Source organism: Pseudopodoces humilis, chromosome 5, assembly GCF_049639895.1.
Source record: "Pseudopodoces humilis isolate 2021_Gansu_Grassland_sample_001 chromosome 5, ASM4963989v1, whole genome shotgun sequence".
Classification (NCBI taxonomy): Eukaryota; Metazoa; Chordata; class Aves; order Passeriformes; family Paridae; genus Pseudopodoces; species Pseudopodoces humilis.
The window spans coordinates 54024550-54047187 of record NC_142204.1 but is presented as its reverse complement, the minus strand read 5'-3'; the positions used below and the strand labels follow the sequence as shown (position 1 = coordinate 54047187).

Genomic DNA, 22638 nt, shown 5'->3' with positions numbered 1-22638 from the left:
TCAAGGTCAATACTGCCTTCACCTTTATGTGGATGGGTTTTCTTAACATCTTATGCTCAAACACAATGTTACAGCATCCCAGTGCAACAGTTATCACCCTCGATGACTCTTTCAAAAAACTTTCATCATGTTCTGATTTTAAAAAGCTAATGTTTAAGAAATACCTTTGTAATAGAAAATATGCATTTAAGTATACAAAAGTCCTTACTAGTTTTGCTGTTACTGATACATTAAAAAAGTAGCTGGTGACTTCCAATTAGTCATTAATAACATTGGAATTATTGCAATGAGACAGACCAACCCAGTTCAGTATCCTACTTTTGACACTGACTTGTACAATCTTGATTACAGGGAGGTTTTGGGAACACTGGTCCACAGATAGAGATGGATTTCTCTACAAACTAATGTAAATCACATTATCCTGAAACCTATGTCAGAATCCATGAAGCATAAGGTTAATGTGTAACGAACACAGTGATCACATATTAAACTTCTGATATTCTTGATAAGTGCACATTTTCTCCTTTTTTTCCTTAATCTTCACAAATTCCTAATCAGAAGAAAAAAACCCAAAACAACAACAAACAAAAAACCCACACATATACAAACAAAACAAACAAACAAACAAACTTGTGACAAAAAGTTCAATATTTAAATCAAATATTGTGCCCAAAAAGTTCTTTAGTCAGCTTTTAAAGTTATGTTTTTTCATTTAATACACAGACATATTCTCTCCACTATGAGGTGCAGGGAAATTCCAAGACTGACATCTCTAGAGCTTTTAATTATTTTACATGCTTTCATCATACTCTGCATTTGTTAAATGGAAAATATGAAAAATGAAAATGCATCCACACTGTATGAACCACAGTACTCTGATTATTTAATTTTTTCATCTTGAGTGGGCTTGTTACAATTTTTTCAGTGGAGAAGAAACCTGAACTGGCATTATACGAATGATTACACAGGGAACTACATTCAGACTACAGTTTCAAGCTCCCTTCTTTCTATTATCAGGCTTCCAAATCTAAAGCTGTAGTTAACTGACAGGTGGTTTTAGACAACAGGAAAAATCTGTCACAGGACTCAGTATATTTGCAGTGAGCTAGAAGGGGATGTTGATTGGTTGATTGATTGTGAGTCTGGGGAAGTGTTTTCAGCAATGCTCGGATTGAGGCTTCTCTCACCATGATTCCTTTAAGATTTTTTAGTTCTAAATTAGTCAATCCACTGCTGTACTGCTCACCACAAAGCCCCTTAGTTTGCTCTGAACTCACTAACTTCTACAATGCCTTAGTTTCAGGGCTTGGAGATTTTAAAATATTTTGGTTCCGTAGTGTATCTGAGTAGTGTATCAAATAATAATAAAAATAATTATAACAATTATTATTGGTTTTGTTGTTGTTATATCCAGAAGCAAACTTCTGCTTGCTGGGAAGTGGAGGGAAATGCTGCTCTCCCATTTGCAGAGGTGGGGAACTGACAGCAGGGCTGTGGTGCAGTCACTGCAATGGCAGTAGTGTGTGCCTCTTGCCAAGGTGTGCTTTTAACTATTTACCTCATGTACTGACAGCAAGGTAAATGTAGGTGTGACACACAGAACCTGGCACAGGGTGGAAAATTCACCCAGGAAAAGCAGAGGCAGAAGCCAGCCACACAAGTTGCCCTTGCAGAGCTTAATAAAGTAGCTGATGAGGTACTGTCCATTGTCTATAAAGGAATCAGAGCATATCTAGCTCTCACGCACACATCCACATTCAGTCAGGTTAATCCCTCAGTTTCCCAGTGAAAACACACTTCACCTGAAATGCTCCCTTCTACAGAACCAAGACACAATGCTCCTTTTCTTAGCACGCATACTTACCACAGTAGGTATCACAGATCTGCACTGGAACTGAATAATCTACATCTGTTCTCCAGCCCTTTTAAAAGAAAGAATTGAGGCTTATTCCCCTTTCAGTAGAACCGTTGCTAATCACTTGTGTTAACAAAATGAGATTACTTTATTAGTTTACTCAAGTGACTCAAGTTTTAAATGTTTCTAAACATAAACATATGGAGATTACTGGTCTAGTGTAATCACTTCTAGGTCTCTGATAGAGTTAACCATAATTTCTGTTGTTATTGTTGTCTGACAGAAAATGTCTTATTTACAAAATAAATAATTTATGCAGGAGTCTCCCCACCAAATTTCTTTTTTCACTAGGGAAACTACTACTTTCATTACTCAGAAGGATCTTGCCAATCTTATTTTCATCTTGCTTCTTTCTTCCCAGCAGCAGAAAGTGAAGCTGAGAGGCCTTCCAGGGCAGCTACTGGAGCCTCAGAGCTCCACTCTCATTTCTCTCAGCATCTGCTGAGAACATTAACTCCAGAGAGGCATAAACCTATCAGCTTCATGCTCATTTTCTATGAATAAAATTTCTTAATAAAAGTCAGCTATGGAATTGGCGTGCAGAAATATCAAAAATAATTTGCTCTTTTCTACTTTCTTGAGTGCTAATTCTAGACACCATGCAGATGCTGCACTATTTACTTGGGTCTTTTGATAGCTTGGAACTTTTTTTTTTTTTTTTATGAAGGAACATATAAAGACAGAATTAGCAATATCCTGATGATATCCTTTTATCTGCCATGGACAAAGGAGCAAGATCATGGAGAGCAACTTCTCAGTTAATTAATGTCATCTCAAAGAGAGGTGGTGGCAGCATACCAAGCTATAAATAATGCTCTTTGCCAACTCAATTTGCACAGTAATCAGATTTAGCTGGGAGGAGAAAGCAATGAGAATACCTGCTGGTTTGCTTGCGTTTTTAATGATTTTTTTATTAGTTTATTTTGTACAGAGTACCTGGCAAAAGTAAGACACATACCTGAATGCAAATTGTTGACCCACACATTTCCTGTGACATAGGGATTAAAACAGAATCTCCCTAATGAAAAAAAGAATAAATAAAATTTGAAAATCACTATTTTGCATACCCTGGAACAATGAAAACATACTGTGTCTCTCCAGCTCATTGCTTTGGTTTCCAATAATGGAAAATTAATGGGAGATTAGTTATTTTCAGAGACAGTCCCAGATCTCAATGACCATAAGCAGATGGCAGAGTTTAACCAAGCACAGTGTGGCAGCACAGGAAGAGGGCTAATGTTACTGTATTTTATGAAGCATCATAAGGAGGACACTCTCCCCCCACAGTTTGCTTCCTCCCATCATCTTCACTTCTTTTCCCTGGTGTATGAGCTGTCTTTACAGTTCTTCTGGACTTCCCATCCCATTGTATGCAGAGAACAAGCTGAGCCTTAGGGTAAAATTGTCCTAAATGACTGGCTTGACATTTAATATTTGATTGATTATAGTTTGTCCCCAAAATAATGTTTGTTACTCCACCAATAGCTATGAATCCCACACCATTCTCTTCAGCATGGTAAACTCCTAAAGTAATTTGGGGGAAATTAAGTGAATATATATATTTTTTTTTCAAGCATGACTGAAGAGGAATTAATAGTTAAAGGATCAACATTGGTTTATGGGAACATAGAGTTAGGTCTTGATGAAAACTTTGTCTATACTGATCATGGTGTTGAGACAGGAACTGTACGTAATTTATGTGGGGTCTCATTCTGTCACAGTAGCAGAGGACATAACAGCTTTGTACCACAGGGAAGAAAACATCATTTTTAAATGCATCATTGCCTTCATGAAACACACACTTCAATATCTAGATGTGCTCCACGATTATCCCTTTCACTTAGCAATTCACACAGGGAACCTTTTAAACCAGAAACTCCACAGATTTCATGTGAAATAGACCAGTTGAAGGGAAGTGCTACTGAATGTTCCCTGAGTGTTGACAACTTTTCTACCATGCAGATCTTCATCTCTGCCAGTAATACAGCACTTTCCAGACAGCTTTTCCCATAAGGACAGACTCTTGATGTTACCATTAATGCCCTCTGTGGTCCATTACACAGGTCCATTAACTAAGATAGCTGTTTTTTCCCAGGTCTTTCCCATGATTATTCAGCTTTCGGATCTCCTAGAGGAGCAATTTTTCATCTTCTGCTTATTCATGTCCTCAGATTGAGCTGAGTTGGAAAACCCTGTTTTTAACAGTTACATTCAGCACCTAAATCTAAATCTAGATCTAAACTGATTCATTATTCAGAAAACAAATTCAGTGTTCAGTGTCCAGCCCATTATGTTTAAGAAATCCTTGTTCATAACTGCCTGGTCATCAGCTAAGCCCTGGTATGTGCACTCTTCTACAGCAGTACAGTAAAATCACAAGTACCTGAAAAAGGCACATTGTGTCTCTGCATAGTGGCAAATAAGTACAGCTGGAATATACCTTAAAGAGAGGACAGATGTAGGAGCTGTGTTTGTGTGTTCTAAAGCACATCCCTCCACAAGGAAGTGAAGTCAGCAGGAGTAACAGGAGTAACAATTCAAATCACAATATCTAGATTTCTCAAATTTCTCAAAATTCATCATATGCCATCTCATATACCTGGTCAGTGAAGCAGACAGCAGGAGCACTTATTTAGCAGTGGACATGGGACTACTGAGGAGCTGGATGCTGGACCAGAGGGATGTCTTTCAGCATGGTGGTCCAAATAGCTACTAGGATATATCCTGCTAATATTCTTGTTTGAAAAATAATGCTATGGCCATTCTTTTGCTCTTTGACCTCACTTTCCAATGTGTCTCTCAGCAGATCACAGTTTGGGCCAACAAGGTAACCTGGCAGAGTTAAAGGGAAAACCACAGTGCTGCACTGAAAATGTGTGGGGTGTGGACTAAGCTGCAAGGGAGGAATGAGGCTCCCATGATTAGCTGCTGCCTGAAACTGAAGTCTCACCCTCCCATAATCTTTTCCCACTCTGTCCCCACTTTATTGGAAGAAGCAGTTGTGTAGCCATACAGTCAGCTCAGAAAGATAATTTGGCTGAAAACTAACCCTTCTTGCATGCTGAATTTGTATTGGCAGCTGTGACATTTAGAGTTCATCATGGATTGATGGCTCAAGTCTTACATTTCATGATGTGTGATTTGCCAGGTCAGCTATATCAGTGACCCATGTATGAAATATTAACAGTAACATTTGCTATATACATAATACAAATACTACACTACAAAAATGACATTAAAAGAATATTAACCACTCAATAGTCACATCCTCTGATGTGACTCATTTCACTTCAGGATCTTTATTTCTTGTTTCAGTGAGAGATCAGATTTAGAACTGCATGCTTTTAAAATGTTCCAGTAATTGTTCCAATATGTACATGGTTTATTAATGGATTCAAGCTGCAGAACAATAAATGAAATCAAAGATTAATAAAGTTAGGTATGTTTAAAAGTCTTACAATATTTAAGAAATAATATATACAAACCACAGAGACTGAATGGTGCATCCCAAGAGATTCACATGAAGCCATCTGCGTCTTGTTACACACAAGCACTGAGAACTGTGCCTTGATTTGGGATGTGAAGAAAACTTGTATTTGTTCTGCAACTGCAGCAGTCCTCATTTTCCAGGCTGATATTGGGGGAAAAGATTTGCTTTTAGATGTACAAATACCATACATTATATCCTAAATTGATGCCTAAAATAAAAGCTTTTTGTAAGTGCTATCAAACAATGTGCAAGTAATTATTTTGTTTCCTGCAAGTTACTTTTTATACCAATGAACACTAGATCTTCTGAGGATACATAGAAGTAACAAGCTGTCAAATCTCTTTGACTTAGTTTACAATTTAGAGTATTGTGAATACTTCTCGCTTAAGAGACAGGTTATATCTAGTGATTTAAATATTTTCCACAATATAATGTTATGCAATTTTAAAAATATATATTTACCTGGAAATTCTCCATGAGAAAATGGACATTTAATCCGAGATCCTCGTTTGGTTGTAAACTGAAAGCAGAGAAACTTGTTAGGAAAAATGAATTTTCTATTTCAATCTGTGGCAAAATATTCAACTAGTGATGATCAGGGCATTCCAGAAAGTTGCAGAAGATTAATTTACAGCTTTCCTGCTTTACGGTATCTTCTAACCTTTGACATAAATTGGATCCCCTAATTCTTCAGGTATTTATAATAGTGCATATTTTACAGAAATACCTGGTTCCACTGACTTAAAAGTGTTCTAAAATAAAACAATAATACACCTGCCTTACTTGGCATTTTTTTCTCAACTACAATAGTAAGAGATTCTCCATTAAATTTACTGTATTGATCATTTTATTCTTAAATATTCACTACAAAAAACTTTATATGTTAAATTTAGCACATTGTTCAGAGTTTGCATTGACCAAAACCATTTTTTTTCTTGGTTTCCTTAAACAGAAAAAATGAAGGGCAGAATCTGACCTGTGTCCTATCTATCATTGCTGTTGCACTTCAAAACAATCACCTTCTAATCTAATCTTTCATTTTTCTTTCATTCTCAGTACCCATTCACCAGAGCTACAAAAAAAAAAAAAAAAGTCATAAAGACCATCAGCATCTCAATTTTTTTAGAGACAGAAGAAGGACAGTTAATATATGTTTTATAAAGAAATCCCTTTACCTTCATGCAAAGTCTTGGGTGAGTGTCCACACGAGAATATTTAATCTGCTGGAAGATAGAGCACTCAGCATTAGCTAGTTTTATTAACTAGTTTCACAAAATCAACTATTGAAAATGTTCATGCTTTGATTACTGAGAAGGCAACTGGTTTATTTACTTCATAAACACCCCAGGAAGTTAATCGCATAAAATGATTAGAAATAACTGCTGCTTTGGGTTACTAAATAATTTGCTTCTTTTTATCTGCAACATGTAATATTTTTTATGGTCAACCTGACCCATTAGAGCTTAATTAATTGATTCCATGGTGTCTTGTGCAAAATTGTCATTACACAGTTGTCTTGTATCAACCCGTTATTTGCCACTCATGAATAACTCAGCAGAACAATTAAACAGACATCCAAAAATATTCCACCATCAGTTGAGAAATCTTTGCATTTTCCATACCCATATTTCAGAATGTAGGCTGAATTTTAGAAATCCACTTAAGCAATCCACAAAATGTTGTTTACTTGATTAACAACTCTTTACCCACCAAGGGCTTCACCACAAAAAGCTTTGTCTTATATAAACAATTGCTACACATATAAGTGATCCTACTTAAATTAACCCTGTTGCTCAAGTGACTGAGCACAATATACAGCCAAACTCTTCCTTCCTGTAACCTCCTTTGAGAACATAACAGTGCCCCTGGAGATAGTCTGACTGTCAGACCTGGAGACAGCATTGTCATTGACAGAGAAAGCCCCAGCCTCAGTAAAGAGTAATGCAGCTTTTGTGCCTAAGTCAGCACATGTGCACAGTATTGGTGGCCTTGTGTGGATTTACAGAGCAGGTGGCCCTATCTGAGAAATCTGCAGTGGTTTCCAGCATACTGCAGAGATGGTTTTCAGGGTTACAGTACAATAAATGGACCAAATTCAATATCAAACTTCTCAGAATTAATGAGGGGAAAAAAAGGGAATTAATTCTATCCATAAATGTTGATGATCCTTTTGGGTCCCTTCCAGCTCAGGATACTCTATGGTTCTATGATTAATTTTAATGCTCAGCCATTTAATGCAATCAGTAAATACAGATAAACACTCATACTCCATAATAAAGTTGGATTTTGTTCTGGTAACAGATACAACCATTACCAGCCAGACCTCATTTAAGTATTTTTTTTTTTTTCTTTTTCTCTCCTGCAAGCAATAAGTTGTTGCCAGCAGATGAATAATCCCACAGGGATCACTCACATCTAAAATTAAATTAATCTGTTTTTTGGAGATCAAAGCTTTGTTGGAACTCACAAATGATAAATCTGAAGAATCACTAAAGGCTTGGCCAGGAGTTCCTAATCACAAAAGCATTCAACAGTCTTGAGTCAGCCCCACCCCCTCCTCTATCATGTCATCACAATAACAATATTAGTCCAAAAGTTTCAAAATTATTTGATTTTATTTGCCTTTTCAATTGTTACTTTAAGTTTACTATCTTCTCTCCACAATCAGGCAAGCCTGAAACTTACTTTTCATTATGAAATTAATTCTAATGAACCTCAGAAACCCAGAGCATTCAGTATCATCAGATTTCAAATTGAAGTGTTAAGCCATTCAAGACACATGCATTTGAAAACCCTTCTTAGCCTGAGGAAAAAAAAGTGCTGGAAAAACTAAGGGACACAAAATTTCAGCATCCATAATTTCAAGACATTGGACCAGGTTGAGGAAGGCACTTCAGAAAGATCTTATATACAAAACAATTGTGCCCTACCAAAGTACTGTTATGTCTCCAGAAATATTTAAAGATATTTAGCTTTATCTTATTTACATTTTTGGTGTCTAAATGTTAAATATCTAAATCTGTTCTAATCACAACAGACCCTTGTAACCTTGTAAGTAGAAAGAAGGCAGTATCATCAGAGAGAAATCCCTTCAACCTATTATGCCTATCTACAGATAAGAGCTGTCCTCACAATGTGTCTGTCTCCCTTACTTTAAAGGAAATCTGACATGAATTATAAATAAAAAGCAGATTCTATTTACCCCACAGAATTTAGCAAACATTACTAGCTGCCCAGTCATCTCCACTTTTTATTTCTTTATAATGAGTCAGTGACCATTTTGAATAAATCATGTGATTAGTGTGGAAGAACAGACTGTGATTATGAATAGTTTTAAGAATCAAAGAAGAAGAGAGGGATTTGCAACTGCTGTTAATCCAAAGTCTAGTTCTTCACATTTTGCCTTTGGTGATGCCCTTCAATCTCACAGCTTGAATTAATCCACACAGCTCTTACTTTCTCGGGAGAATTTTTGAAAGAGTTTTCTATATCTTCACAATGGTCATTCGACTTGGTGAACCTGCATAGGTTAACCATGACAAGGACAGGACAGGCTGGCTCCCAAGCAAGGGTTTGTGTTGATGGGTTATAAACAATATTGTCCCATAGCACCTGTGTATCTGTGCACAAAGAAAGAGGGAAAACATTATTCAAAATGTCCAGACAGGAATCAACACAGTTAACAAGTCTGGTACTTATTGTATATGTGCTTTAAACCAAAATCTTGGACTTAACACAATAAAACACTTTTTAGGCCACTCTTATTTCTATTTGTCTGGTAAAACATTTACTTTCATAAGTGCTAATAAGAATTTCATTTTCAGCTGTCATCTCAGAACAAATTCGGACATTGCTGGAATATTTTTGTGGGTAATTTCCCCTTAAGCATGGAAGGCACAAGGATACTCCATGCACCCTCCTCTAAGTAGGGTACTTGACACCTTCTTCAAATGTCTCCTTGAAGCACTCTCTCTTCAAGCACTCAGCTCACTTCTAAGCTGACCTTTTATTCCTTAAGAAAATGGGGGAAATATCTAGAAAGTTACTTAGTGTTTATGTTGCCATGAACTTGGTGAACTATTTGGTCTGAAAGTAAGTTGTTTTATCTACTCACAGTAAAACAAACCAATATGATGATTTCCTTGAAGTTTTGCAATACATTTTTTTCACTGTAGATTAATTTAAATTGTGACATACTAATGGAGCTGCTGAAAGTCACTCCTATAAAGAGTAATCATAAAGTACTTGCCATTTTCAAAGGGGCAAAGTTGTATCCTCCTTGCATCTGGAAATGCCAGCCAACCCTACAACCAAACAGTGGACATTAGAGGTTGTCAGACACATTTTTAACATTTCAGGGAGAATGTGTCAGAAAAATTTTCCACCAAAGGATTAGGATGCTATGTTTGTTAGAAAGCTTTGGAAGTTGTTTTTTAAAAGAAGTTTTGCACTATATTTTTATTTTATTAGTATTTCTACTATTTTTAAGTCATATATTTAGTCCAATTTCATTTAGAAAGTCTTCCAGATTAATTTTCATTAAGTTTCTCACAGCAACATTACTTTCTAGGAGTATCAAAACATTCAATAATCATAATATAAAATCTCCTGGCCTGGGCAATGGTAAAGGATGCATCCTTAAAATCTGAAGGCTAACACTTAACCCAATCTTCAAGTGTATGTGCATGGCTGCTGCTATACCCTATTTATGTAGACTCATGTGCAAATGTTTCTGTTATTTAGAGTTCTCATCTGTTTGCTCAGCAAACCTATTGCAGAATTTTCTGTGTGTACACTGAGAGGAATAATATTTTTCTAGTGGTCTCATATATTCAGAGTGGGATAAAAAAAATCCTTAGGCTTGGAAGAGACTTGGTGGTTCAGCTTGTGTATTTAGGCATGTGATTTTAGGTCCCACAATGTACACATCTAATTGTGACTGAAGTCCCCAAATTACTGTCACAGTAGTCTTATTGTGCAATCTACAGCGCGGTCCAGCACATCCCAAAAGGGCCATCTACCTTAATGATGTAGTCAGTTGAGCAACTGACTGCATTAATTACATCTCCATTGACTGTAAGGAATTTGGACACCTAATTCAAATGTAGATATCTATATTTGGATGTCTACATTTAGATATCTTAATCTTCAAGGTAAATCCAACCCCAAATTTCACTGAGAAAACTAGGTTCACATAGTAGCTTTCTATGTTATCAAAATAATTTTAGATTTGTTTGGGACCTTTTATTCCTTGCATAAAAGACATTCCAAAATCTCACTTCTCGGGTTATCAGAAAAATCTGTAACTAACCTGAATATATTCATGGAATGAAGTTTATCCCCCTTCATTCTCATTGAAAGAATGGCTTTTGTTTAAAACACAACTTATTTTTTCCTTATAAGTGACCCTTCTGGTCTCTATTTACACAGCAAACATATTTTCTCTTTGCATGTGTCTTACCAGGCTAATGGAAACATGGTATTTGAATCTCCTTTGTAAAACAGTATCTTCTTTTCCCAACCACTACAGATTTCTTATGTACATCTTCCTTTTGAATTAATCTTTCTGGAATATGGATACAAGAATTCCTTACAGTATTTCAAAGGCCTTGCCCATACTTTTCTGTTAGCTTGGAATAACCTAACTTTTGTTCATGTTTGCATCATGGAAGCAAGCTAGTTAATCACCCTGTGATCAACTATTTCACCCAGATCTTTTTCTTCCACTGTTATTTCTAAATGAGGACTTGCATCATACAAAGAATTCTTTTTATTAGAGCAAGTGCATGAACTTGCACATCATACTTAACACTTCATCATCATTCAATTATGTCACATATGAAGCTCTCTAGTCTCTTCCAATTACCCTGACCCTCTTCCATGTTTGATTACACGTCCCAGTTGTGTTCCAGAAAATGCATTTTTTACCCATGTCCTTGATGAAAACATTTATATGAGAATCACTCTACATGTCATCCTTAAATAACCTCCCTATCAGCACAGGCCCATCCAACAGGAGTTGCTGAGTTAGCCTTGCAGCCAGGTATTATCTACCACTCAAATCTTGTTCTCACTCTCAGTTTCCTCAATTCCTGTTTTAGTTTCTCATGCAATACTATATCAAATGCTGCTGAAATTCAGTCAGATTAAGTCTTCTGTCTTTCATTTTTTATAAAAGATCAGTCAAAATAATATTACACAACAAATTCCATAAATTACTGTAAATTTTATCCCATTTTCTTCTGATGGCCGTATTTTAATTAGCATTTCCTAAAAAATCTCTTCCTTACATTCATGTAATCCTAAGGTTAAAAAAGCCTTAGTCAAAAACTTGGATCTAAAGCCTTTTTCTTCAGATTTTTCCTTCTTTCTTAGCACAAATGCCTGATAAAATTTCTTTAATAAGAAACACAAACATATACCAAATTCCAGACCGCATTACCTCAATGCAAAGACAAGGGAGTAGCTGAGAATATTTCAGAGAAACGGATTTAAAAGATTCCTTTCCTTTTATCTGAAATTAAAAAGATGATCGTAAATCCAGGACAGTAAATGACTTTTAATAAAGCTAAATGATAGCTACAGATTACATAGATATGGATGAATATAGACAGAGATTATATAGATGATATATAGATATAGATTAAATATAGATACAGATATATATAGAGATATAGATACAGATATAGATAGATATAGATCTATATAGATAGATATATAGATATAGATTAGATATATAGATATAGATTAGATATAGATATAGATATAGATATATAGATGATATAGATAAATAGATGATATAGATATAGATATAGATGATATAGATATAGATAGATGGCGTTTATTATAACCTTAATGAGCATTGCCACCTCCAAGGCACCCCCCACCAGTTCCCCGAACCAGTGTGATTTTAACTCACCACAGCAAATGCCCCAACATCTTCACAGGTAAACCATTTGTGGCACAGGCGAACATAATAATCTTGATCTCGGGGAAAGTTGGATACATTCACTGTTACAATTTTCCTTGCCCTGTCTAAATTATAATCTAACTTTCCAGCTGAAAAAAAAGATCAAGCATGAAATTATTACAACTGTTTCTTTATTTACTTTCATATTTCTATGTTATCTATTCATAAAAGGTACAGAATATATTTCATAACTTGATGGAGATGAAACTCAACATCTATAGATTACTTAGAACGTTTGAAATTATTACTTTTATACTGATAATCCTAATGTTCTTTTTTATGAGATATAATTTTCATTCAACATTCTTTATCTTAGAACTTGTAATACTGAGAGGCCAAGACATGTGCCAATTTTACCTGAACCTTAGTACTTGGAATCTTATGTAGTTTATGTACAAATATTTGAAATATACACACTAATACTATTATAAGGGCTGATTATCCCAAGATTGTAATTTTCTTACATAGAGAATATGTGCAACTATGATTGACAAATGCAATATGTGGAAGGAATATTTTTTTATACATATATTCACAGGTATGCCAAAAGCAGTATAGTAATTTGGCAAATTAATTTTGATCTATTTATGAGGTCTGTCGATAGGCAAAACATAAAAACAGCAATCCAAAGTGCATTAAAAAAACACAAATCTATTTCCAAAAGTTTAGAAATCAAATAGATTATCAAAACCTTTACCTCCCATGTAGCATATTCAATAGAAATATATTTTCAGAACATTACCATGTACCATTTCAATAGAAATACATTTCCAGAACATTATCTATCAACTACAGGGTAATTATAAGTAGTGATAGTTGGAAATTATATTTTTTTCTCCTTGCTCATTTAAGAATGAAAACATGTAATTTTATAGAAAATATAAAATTTTTTTTATAAAAAATATCTCAGTTCTAGGTTGCATAGAAGATCAGCTCACCCGAACAAGCTGGAATATATTTTCCCACATCACTGTTTCTGCAGTCTGCAAAGTGGAAGGCAGAGTTTGTCTCAGTGCTGCTTTATTCATATAACTGTGTAAACAAACTGCCAAAATATCCGATAGATTCCCAGCAGGAAACCTCTCTCATCCCTCTTTTTAAAGGCAGATTTACATACATGTTTAGATAAATGGCAAAAGAGAGAAGTACTCTTCCCACACATAGAGATTATATCACAATATGCCTTAAGGATCTATCTCCCCAGTCTGGGGTTTCTACTGGGAAGCCTAATCAGCAGTTAAGGCTGCAGTTGAGGATATAATGGTACACTTTTTTACCCAGAAGCTAACAACAATTTGAGTAATAATATTCATTTCAGTTACTTTTTCCTTGAAAAACAACTCCTGTTGTTTACCAGGCTCATTTCTCTGTTATCATTAATTCTCTATTTTTGCTATTCTGACTCCAGCCTTAGAAAGAAATGCCCTATCTAGCTTCTAGGGAGCTTACCAGAATTAGAAGCCAGGCAACACTTTCTCTTAACACTTAACTCTTAAGAACATTAAAACAAATTTTCATGTCTTGCCTTCACTCCCCCTTGTATAACACAGTATTGGAGCAGCACTTTAATTTCCCCACAGAGTTCTCTTCCAGCAAGAAGTATTTCCTATTTTCATTTGCTCACTCACCCTAGTAATGTGTCTTAAAACTGGGCTTCAAAAAACCTTGTTTCCACCCCTCTTTGTTCACAAAGTATTTATATACTTCAATAGCGAATCAGGATTTATAAGAAAATGAAAGGCTTTTTAAGCACAAAATGGCCTTACTTGTACCAAAATGTCAAACCATATACCAGGGATGACACTGTACCAAGGGGCAAGGGCAAGAATCATCCACCCATGGGCTCTGGAGGTGGGAAGGCAGGACAGTCCCAGGCATGGGATAGGACAAGGGGTCTCATGTCATTTTTTGCTTTTTCCTTCCCTGGCTACACTGTATCTTGGTTGGACCATGTTGCTGAATATATTTTTGTATGGACATGGAATTATTTGTACAAATAATGGAATTACATGGAATCATTTGTAAAAAATTGGTAGGCACTTCACCCCAAAAACTGGAAAATGGAAAAATGTGACCTAAGCTTTTAGTTACATGTAAACAGGCTATAGAACACCTAGTTAATGAAAGTAAAAAATAAATTTCCATAGATTTTCCTATTAACCTTTCCTTAGCTTCTGAAGCCACCCCTGGGCCACCCATGCAGAGAAGCAGAAGCTCCATCCATCTAAGACACAGAGAGCAGGCAGGGATGAACCTTCAGGCAGAGAAAGGGCACGTGCCAATCACAAGAAGGTCAACTGGGATAAATGCTTTGTGTAAATTCAGTTTTCCACATACTTTTAGATATAAACTCTGGGTTTTATAGCAAGTCGAGACTTTTACTTGCTAACAAGAAAAAAAAAAAAACAATGAAAAAAACAAACTAAGCCTGGTCCTGGCATGGGTGATTTACCATCAGTTAGATCAGTGTATCCCACAAATCAGAACCCAGTTTGGATGTACTTTTGCCTTTGAGGGTTTTTTTTGTTGTTTGGTTGGTTTGAGTTTTTTTATTTTGCAATATATTTCTTGAAAAGCATCTGATTTAAGATGATTTCCTACCTTCAACATAGTATTGCTGACTCAGCTTGACTTCACAGTAATGTGGTACAGTTTTCATGGTCACATAGATGTGTTGTGCTACATTGACTTCAACGCAATTGAATTGGACCTGTACCTGTTTAAAACATTTATAAAACTGAGTTCACGCATGACTTCCAGATACAGAAAAACCTCTGGTTAAGATATTTAAGAAATAAATATTCTTCATTCAGATATATTTGCATTTAAAAGCAGCATTAAGCAGTCAATACGGTAGCATTAGGAATGTAAAAGTAGATATAACTTAATAAAAGGATTTCAAAGAGTATCATAATTTCTAATCCAGGATGTTGCTATCACCTTCACTTTTAGAAATCCAAATATTCACAAAAAGAAGTTTACCTTCTTTCCATTAAGCATCTTGCTTTTCTTCCTAGTGAATCTCACATTTGTGCACTGAGATTGCTGCGTGTCCAGTGAAAAAGAACATATTTCCAGCCCACGGACATTTTCTGAAACGAGTTAGGAACAGATTGCAAAAGTATAATTTAAGCATCTTTAAGAAGAACAAAAACTTAAATTAAAATACACCATATCATAAGCTTTCCTTCTGAGTGAAAGGCACATGTATTGTATCTCTGCTAAAAAAGGGACATTATATATAACTCACACATGGGAGTAGGAACAAGGATTTAATACAGATTGCTATAAATGAAGCTTTAAATGCAAATTTTAAAAATAAACCTATTAACTCTGAGTGAAGCAACTAGGAAATACCTAAATGGTAACATGAAGCACATGAATGACAAGGTGTTAGTAAAAATAGACTACGCACAGGAAGGTCATGCACTTCCATTTTATTTTAGTGCAGAACTGTAACTGCAGATGAATAAACTGTTTCTCCTTCTGTAAGGGCAGTCACTCATGTCCAGATTATCAGAGCAGACAGAATTAGTGTGTGTGCCTGCATGGATGTCAGAGCTAGAAAGAAAAGGGCAGCTGTGTGCTTGGGGCACTGGCAGAAGACAAGTTATGTGTGTTACATTGGAAGACAGAATTCATTATCTCAGTTCTCAGTCACTTTGAGAACTGTTTTGTAGTAAAATGCTTTCATAAAAATATTTTTCTGATGTTACATGAAAACAGCTTGGTCCAAAATATTACCATATGGAATAAATTTGGCTGAAATAAGCAAAAAATGAACAGAAAGGGTTCAGTAACAAAACTGATTCCTACCATCCAGACTCAGTGTTCCTTTAATGTTTAAATGAAGAGAGCATGGGCTTCCTTGGACACATTTCATCACTGTTGAGATCTTCATGCTTTTCAGCACCATAGAAGATAAAGATGCAGGAGCATCATGGCAGAAGCTGTTAAAAATGCCACCTGCAAATGCAAACACAAGGACAGAGAAAACTCATCATACACAGGATGTCTGGGGGAGAGCAAGCACTACAGGGGAAGTTCCAACTCTCCTGAAATCACTAAGAATGTAACCACTGACCAGCAAAGCCAGTACTTTGCCTAAGACTTTCACACAGCCAACATACTTAGTTGGCTTCACTAGCAATTTTAGGGGGTTGGAATAAATTTCTAGGCTTAGGGAAATGTTCACCCATAAGAGGAAGCAATCACACTTCTACCAACTAAGGTTAGCAGAACACACCTAGACTAATACTGTTTTTAATTAATTAGATGTGCTAGATCATGGCTAAACTAATAATTTATATAAACTTTTTTCAAAACCATTACCTGCATATTGTGAGCACTCTCATAATAGTACTTAAATTTTAGGACTTTCTGATGGTCTCCATTGCTGTTAAAATTTCACTTTCACACAAGAGGGCACCATTGCATTCCTAGTCATGGAAGAGTACCCTACATCTACTGGATTTCCTTCTGATTTAGACCAGAACAACAAGAGCAGAATAAATATTATCCAGGCCTTCTTCAAGGCACAAAACACAGTAATCAGTAGGCAAAGAACACAGCTACTATGCCTTCTTCTATTTCGCTGTGTAATTTTAGTCATTCCAAAGCCTTAGGAAATGGGTTTGAAGAGCTAAAACTGTAGGCTAGTATAAATGGAAAAAATAGACGTAAGGCCCCAAACCCCATCAGTTAGCATATTTCATCTCTTTCTACTTCTCAGTCTTCCCGACATAGAAATCAGTTGTTTATTTATGAATTTATATTGGTACAGTGGATTTAATCCCCAATGCATTCCTTGGGCTTCTCCACATCCATTGTTTGCAGTCATGAAAACTAGTAATTCAAGAAACTATCAGAAAAAATAGCCAGGGAATTGGGTTTTGTCCCTTGGCTTTGTGGTATGCAATGCAGCACAGCTCTTTTTAGCTCTAACTATACAACTATTATTTCTTTGAAATATTTCATAGCCTTCTTCCTTCCATACATAGCATGAAAGTCAAAAACCACCCAAGTAAAAAATGTATTTTATTGACCATTATCCTTTCCCCTGGTGAGAGGCTAGAAGAACAAAAAAAAAATATATATATATATATAATTCAGCTGTTCAAAATGGTCCTAGAAGGATTTCAGAAAGAATGGCAAAGAGTATGAAAGTATGAAACAGCAGTTCCACAATACTGTGCTTGCCACAAAATTCAGGATAGCACTTTTAATGGAATCATCAGGAAAGGGTGCATCCGTTAATGTCAAGCCAAGAGCTGTTGTCAACTGTGGATGCTCATTGACTCACATGGAAGACAGATCCACAGCTCCCGCAGAGGAAAGGTAGGGTGTGGAGAAGGAAAGACAAAGTGTATCCTTACTTATCCTTCCAACCCCTCAAGTGAAGGAAAATGCTCTAAATTCAAAGACTGAAAGTGTATTAACCGGAACAGGACTTCTTCCTAACTTACGAGATCATCATTTTCCCAGTGTCCATTGTCAAAGATCAGATACTGATACTGCAGAATGTCAAGACAGGCTGAAATAAATGTGGCACCTTTGCTTAAATCTGTTAGGCCTTAAGTGCCCTCACACCTGATATCAGGAGGACTAAGTCCTGCATGATACATATCACATACATATGGTCAGAAGAGACAAACCCTTCACACCCGAATCTCTGCTCTGTTTGTCTGGTTTTGTGTCATTGAGCATATTTTGGAGGCAGCAGGATATGCTGATATGAACCAAGTGGAAAAGCATGGGAAAACATGGACACTTTACTTCAACTGGCAGTAGTTCAACTCTGAATTATCAAAAAAAATATTGGCAACTAGAGGACAATTTATGCAAACCAATGAAAAAACACAGATCACTCAAAATATACATATAAAGCTTTAAGAGTATGTTGGCTTTTGAAGAATTTATAAATATTTCCACAGAAATGAGACTGCCCTCAGGAGTACAGTGCACAGCAGCTGGATATGAACACTGTATTCCATGTTCCAAAAATGGGTGGTGTAATAATCCTGAAGGTATCTCAGGATGGAAAGTTATTGTACAACACTCAATTAATCCACCCACAACTAACTGGGAATTGCTTAACTACATGATAACTATTACTAATAATGTGATAAGTGATGATTAGTTTGAGTTCTGTCTCTTTGCTCAAAAAGATATTTTCCTGACTGCATCATATGAGATGCAGTTGTGGATACCCAGTGGTATCTGGGAGTAACTGTTGCTGCTTAAGTTTTGGTTATTGGTGTAAATTTCTTGATCCAGGCTTATAAACTTGCCTAGTCCTATGTCTGCATAGAAATTATTTAAGGGGAGGGCAATGTATGTAGACATATGTAGAGATAGATAGATAGATAGATAGATAGATTAGATAGATAGATAGATAGATAGATAGATAGATAGATAGATAGATAGATAGATAGATAGATAGATATTCAAAGTGGATGCTTAGTTACAAAACATTCTGTCATTCTGTTTGGGTGTATTTGACCATATTATTTGGCCATATTTTTGGGGGGAGGGAATATTGTCATGATTTAGTTGAAGTTTCTTCTTAGCTATTACAGCCTGAGGTGTGATATCATCAGGAGTCACAGAGTTGGAACTATCTTATGAGAGCTCTAAGTCAACCTGGATGCATAACTGATATTGGATCAGCATCAGACAGATGCACAAACACTCTGCTGTCCTGTCAGCAGACACACTGTTCTTAATCAGGGTTTCTACTATCAAACTGAGAACAAATGCACTGAATGAAATGAAATTACACTTCCACTTTGGATTTTTTTCCATTAATTTTATAATAGATTTTGAGAATTGCAAAATATGTTGCAAAACTCATTAATAATAAAGTAAATGGATCATATCATGCATGAGGATACTACCATTGGATTACAGTAAATACATGATATGACCAGACAGAAAATAATTTTCATTGTATAAATCATCACAGTATGAGACTCATTTCTGACTAACTCTTCAGTAAACTCCCACTTTATCATCTTTTAATCCCCCCTTAAGATATTTTCTTCTGGAACACACCCCATTTTCCTTTTCAACAAATAGTTTTATCTATACCTCAGAAGACATAAAAATACATCTTGCTACACAAACCATCTGCTGAGTAAATCTTACCTAAATTTTGTGTTTATGAATAATAGCTGTAATTAGCCCTACATGAGAAAGGGATTGTTGCTTTAATAAAAGGTTACTTAATTATGGGCACATATAAGCCCAGGCATAAAGAGGCTTATTATTCAGCATGTATGCATTTCCTTGTACTTTTGCCATCAGGTCAACCACAGCAGATAATTTTTTTTTAATCTGATGATGCAGCAATCAACCTAGAATTGTCATGACATTAAAGGACACCTTATGTACAGTTGGATGTTAGAAGCCAGAGATGAGCAATGAATATGCAATAGAAATGAATAGATGAATAATTTGAAGCCGCAGGTAAGGAGATGAAATTGGAGAAGAGCATGAAAAAAAAAAAAAAAAGGCAGAGAAAACCTATTAATAACAGAACTGGGACAACACCCAATAGAAAATCCTAACTGTTTTTTTTTTATCTGATATGTCTTCCCTACAAGTATTGTAAGAATCTGAGCTACTTAAGGATGCTGACAGGGCTAAATCTGTGAGCATCTCTAAAGCCTAAATCTGAATTGCTTCACTGGCATATCATTCCATGAGTATAAATTACAGTAGTATTTCAAATCTATTTGCATATGATTTACCACAGTGTCTGCTGCATCTGTTCATTAGGATGATTCACCAAAATTCATCAACAAAGTAGACATGCTCTCCTACCATATCCACATGGTGCACTTCAGTTAATAAGTACCAAAATTCACTACTTGAAAGTACTCACAGCAATTATGAAATTGATTAAATTTTAGACTGGCAGCCTCTCTTTCACAATAGATTGAATGTACAGTAAATTAAAAGGGTTTCATGGTTGTGTGTTCAGAAAACATTTCAAACTTTCAAGGATACTGAACAACAGGGTGATATACTGTGCCAACCATATCTTCTGAAAATGTAATTTTTTTAAAATTCGATACTTTGATATCAATATATGGATATATTACAGTGAATTTCAAATACTACAGTAGTTCTTATGTGCTACCTAACAGTCTAGAAGAGCAGGAGGAAGATGTCAGAGTCAAAGCCACACTGCCAAATACTACTGAGGTGGTGGTTGCAAATTTTAGGAAATATCCTTTTGTTGCAGCTTAAAGAAATAACTACTGCAAAGGTTCTCTACCATAGAGTTAAGGTCTCTTAAGGTAATTTTACCTCAAGTAACAAATAATTTTAAAAAATAATATAGAGAAGGAAGTATGCAAAGGAGTATACACCCACTGTTGCACAAGTGAATTAGGATGAAGACAAAAAATGCTTTTTCATCACCCCTGTAAGGCTGAGTCATCCTACATGTTAATTGTCTTAAAGAGAGCTGATAAGTTTTTTTTCAGACAGCACTGAAAAACCTACAACCAGCTTCATGTATATCATCTTCAAAGATATGGATCTTTAGTTTAATGAACCCTTCACTGCCCTTCCTGTTAAGAGTGAAACATCTAGCTTATCTGACGTGCATCATCTGCATGTCCCTGCATCGGGGATTGGACCAGAAGACTCACGGAGGTCCCTTCTGACCTCAGCCAGGCTGTGTCTGTGATCTGCACAACTCTGGCAGCCAACAGAGAGTGACAATCCCTCTTGCCTCTCTCCCAGCATATAAATCCCATTGTCCTAAAATGGATGGAATGAATCACCACCTCGTGGTACCTGTGAGTCTCCGCTGTCTAGATCTGCATTTGTTTTTAACTGCACAGAACAGATTTTAACTCATAACCAACAGAATTACGGGTGTTCTTCCTTTTGAGAACAGGTTGAAGGGCTTGATTTTCTCAGCCTGAACTGCTCAAAGATTTACATCTTTGAAGGCATGCTTCAGCTAGCAGAGCAAGGGTCAACACCCCTGTTTCTTCTTCTATCTTCCACATAGTTTCTGCAACTACCAACTCAGCTGCCTAATCCTAACAAGATTCATTCACAGCCTCTGAACCAGCCACCGAAAGTTCACTCTGCTGACTGGCAGAAGCCTTGAGATTTTTTCTGGTGAGACTTTTAACTGCATCCATTCCATATACACATTATTTCTCTCCATCTCAACACAATCCCATAAATACCACGCATTCCAAGTAAGGAGTTGTGCCAGCTGACATTCAGTTCATGCCCTATGTCATAGCATCAGCATCTCACATGCTTGAGCTCAGCATTGCATCTTCTCCCTGTCTATGGACTCACTGCCACATGGATTCAGGAAAGGCTTTGTGGAGACCAGCAGTACTCAGAGCTGAGCCTCCAGCTAGGACAGTCCTCTCAGGGGGGCTGTGACTGTCCTCTTGGGGGGACTGTGACTGTCCTCTCAGGGGGGACTGTTTGCGAGGCAGCTGCCTCATACTTCCCTACAAATGACTGCGTGCACTGAAGGAGTGACTGATGGAGGCTTCAGGGTTCAGGTAATTCAAGCCCATGTGTTATTACTATAGGCAATATCAATAATAAGTAGAAGCAATAAAAACATGTAAAGTGACTTAGCACACTCTCTTTCCTTCACTATGGTAAGGAAAATTATAAAGCAATTGTCATTATTAACCTATTATTTATCAAAACTTACCAATTTCCAATGTTTTTTATGAAAGAATTGGTGGTAAGTGCCTTGTTATGACAGCGATCTGATGTCACTAGCATAGTGGATTTAATATCTTTAACAAATTATCCTTAAAAACAAACATAGTAAAACCGTGAATAATGTATACTCACCAGAAGGCTTGCTTTTACAGTGAATCCCCTGCAAACAGAAACAAAATATTTTAAGAGCTGAGGAAATAATAAAAATAAATATTGCTCAATCATTGTACACAAGTAAACATACCTTAAACAGGTAAACTTATTCATTGTCCACAACAGAAATAATATTCAAGATTTAAAAAAAAATATTTTCCAATACCATAAAAAAGCACATCAGTGCTGCATATGACAGCCTGATACATATGGGGACACAGGATCAGCATTATCCTCATTTTCATGTATTTCTACTGAGGTGTGTAATTGTTCTAACAAACATAAAAGTTCCATCAAATACAGACATAATTTTATAGATACTGCATTCCTACTGACCAAGAGTTTATGCATTACTTCATTAAACTCTACAATGGATTGTTCACACCAGAGCAA

At 36.1% G+C, this 22638-nt stretch overlaps 1 protein-coding gene across 3 annotated transcripts in view; it reads right to left on the bottom strand.

Annotated features, from left to right (window-relative positions):
- IL17REL (interleukin 17 receptor E like) overlaps positions 1–22638 on the bottom strand; it is a 42640-nt gene that overhangs the window by 2580 nt on the left and 17422 nt on the right. Inside the window, exons 2-15 of one of the 3 annotated variants that reach the window (XM_088055463.1) lie at positions 22225–22252; positions 16192–16341; positions 15358–15467; positions 14977–15091; positions 13314–13358; positions 12325–12464; positions 11848–11919; positions 9655–9709; positions 8862–9025; positions 6581–6628; positions 5868–5925; positions 5401–5546; positions 2874–2933; positions 1865–1922 (exon numbers count right to left, since the gene is read on the bottom strand). In XM_088055463.1, coding sequence (XP_087911589.1) covers positions 1865–1922; positions 2874–2933; positions 5401–5546; positions 5868–5925; positions 6581–6628; positions 8862–9025; positions 9655–9709; positions 11848–11919; positions 12325–12464; positions 13314–13358; positions 14977–15091; positions 15358–15467; positions 16192–16341; positions 22225–22252 — 1249 coding nt within the window. The remainder of the gene's footprint in view (positions 1–1864; positions 1923–2873; positions 2934–5400; positions 5547–5867; positions 5926–6580; positions 6629–8861; positions 9026–9654; positions 9710–11847; positions 11920–12324; positions 12465–13313; positions 13359–14976; positions 15092–15357; positions 15468–16191; positions 16342–22224; positions 22253–22638) is intronic. The other 2 variants (XM_005519210.3, XM_088055464.1) reach the window with 2 other exon arrangements.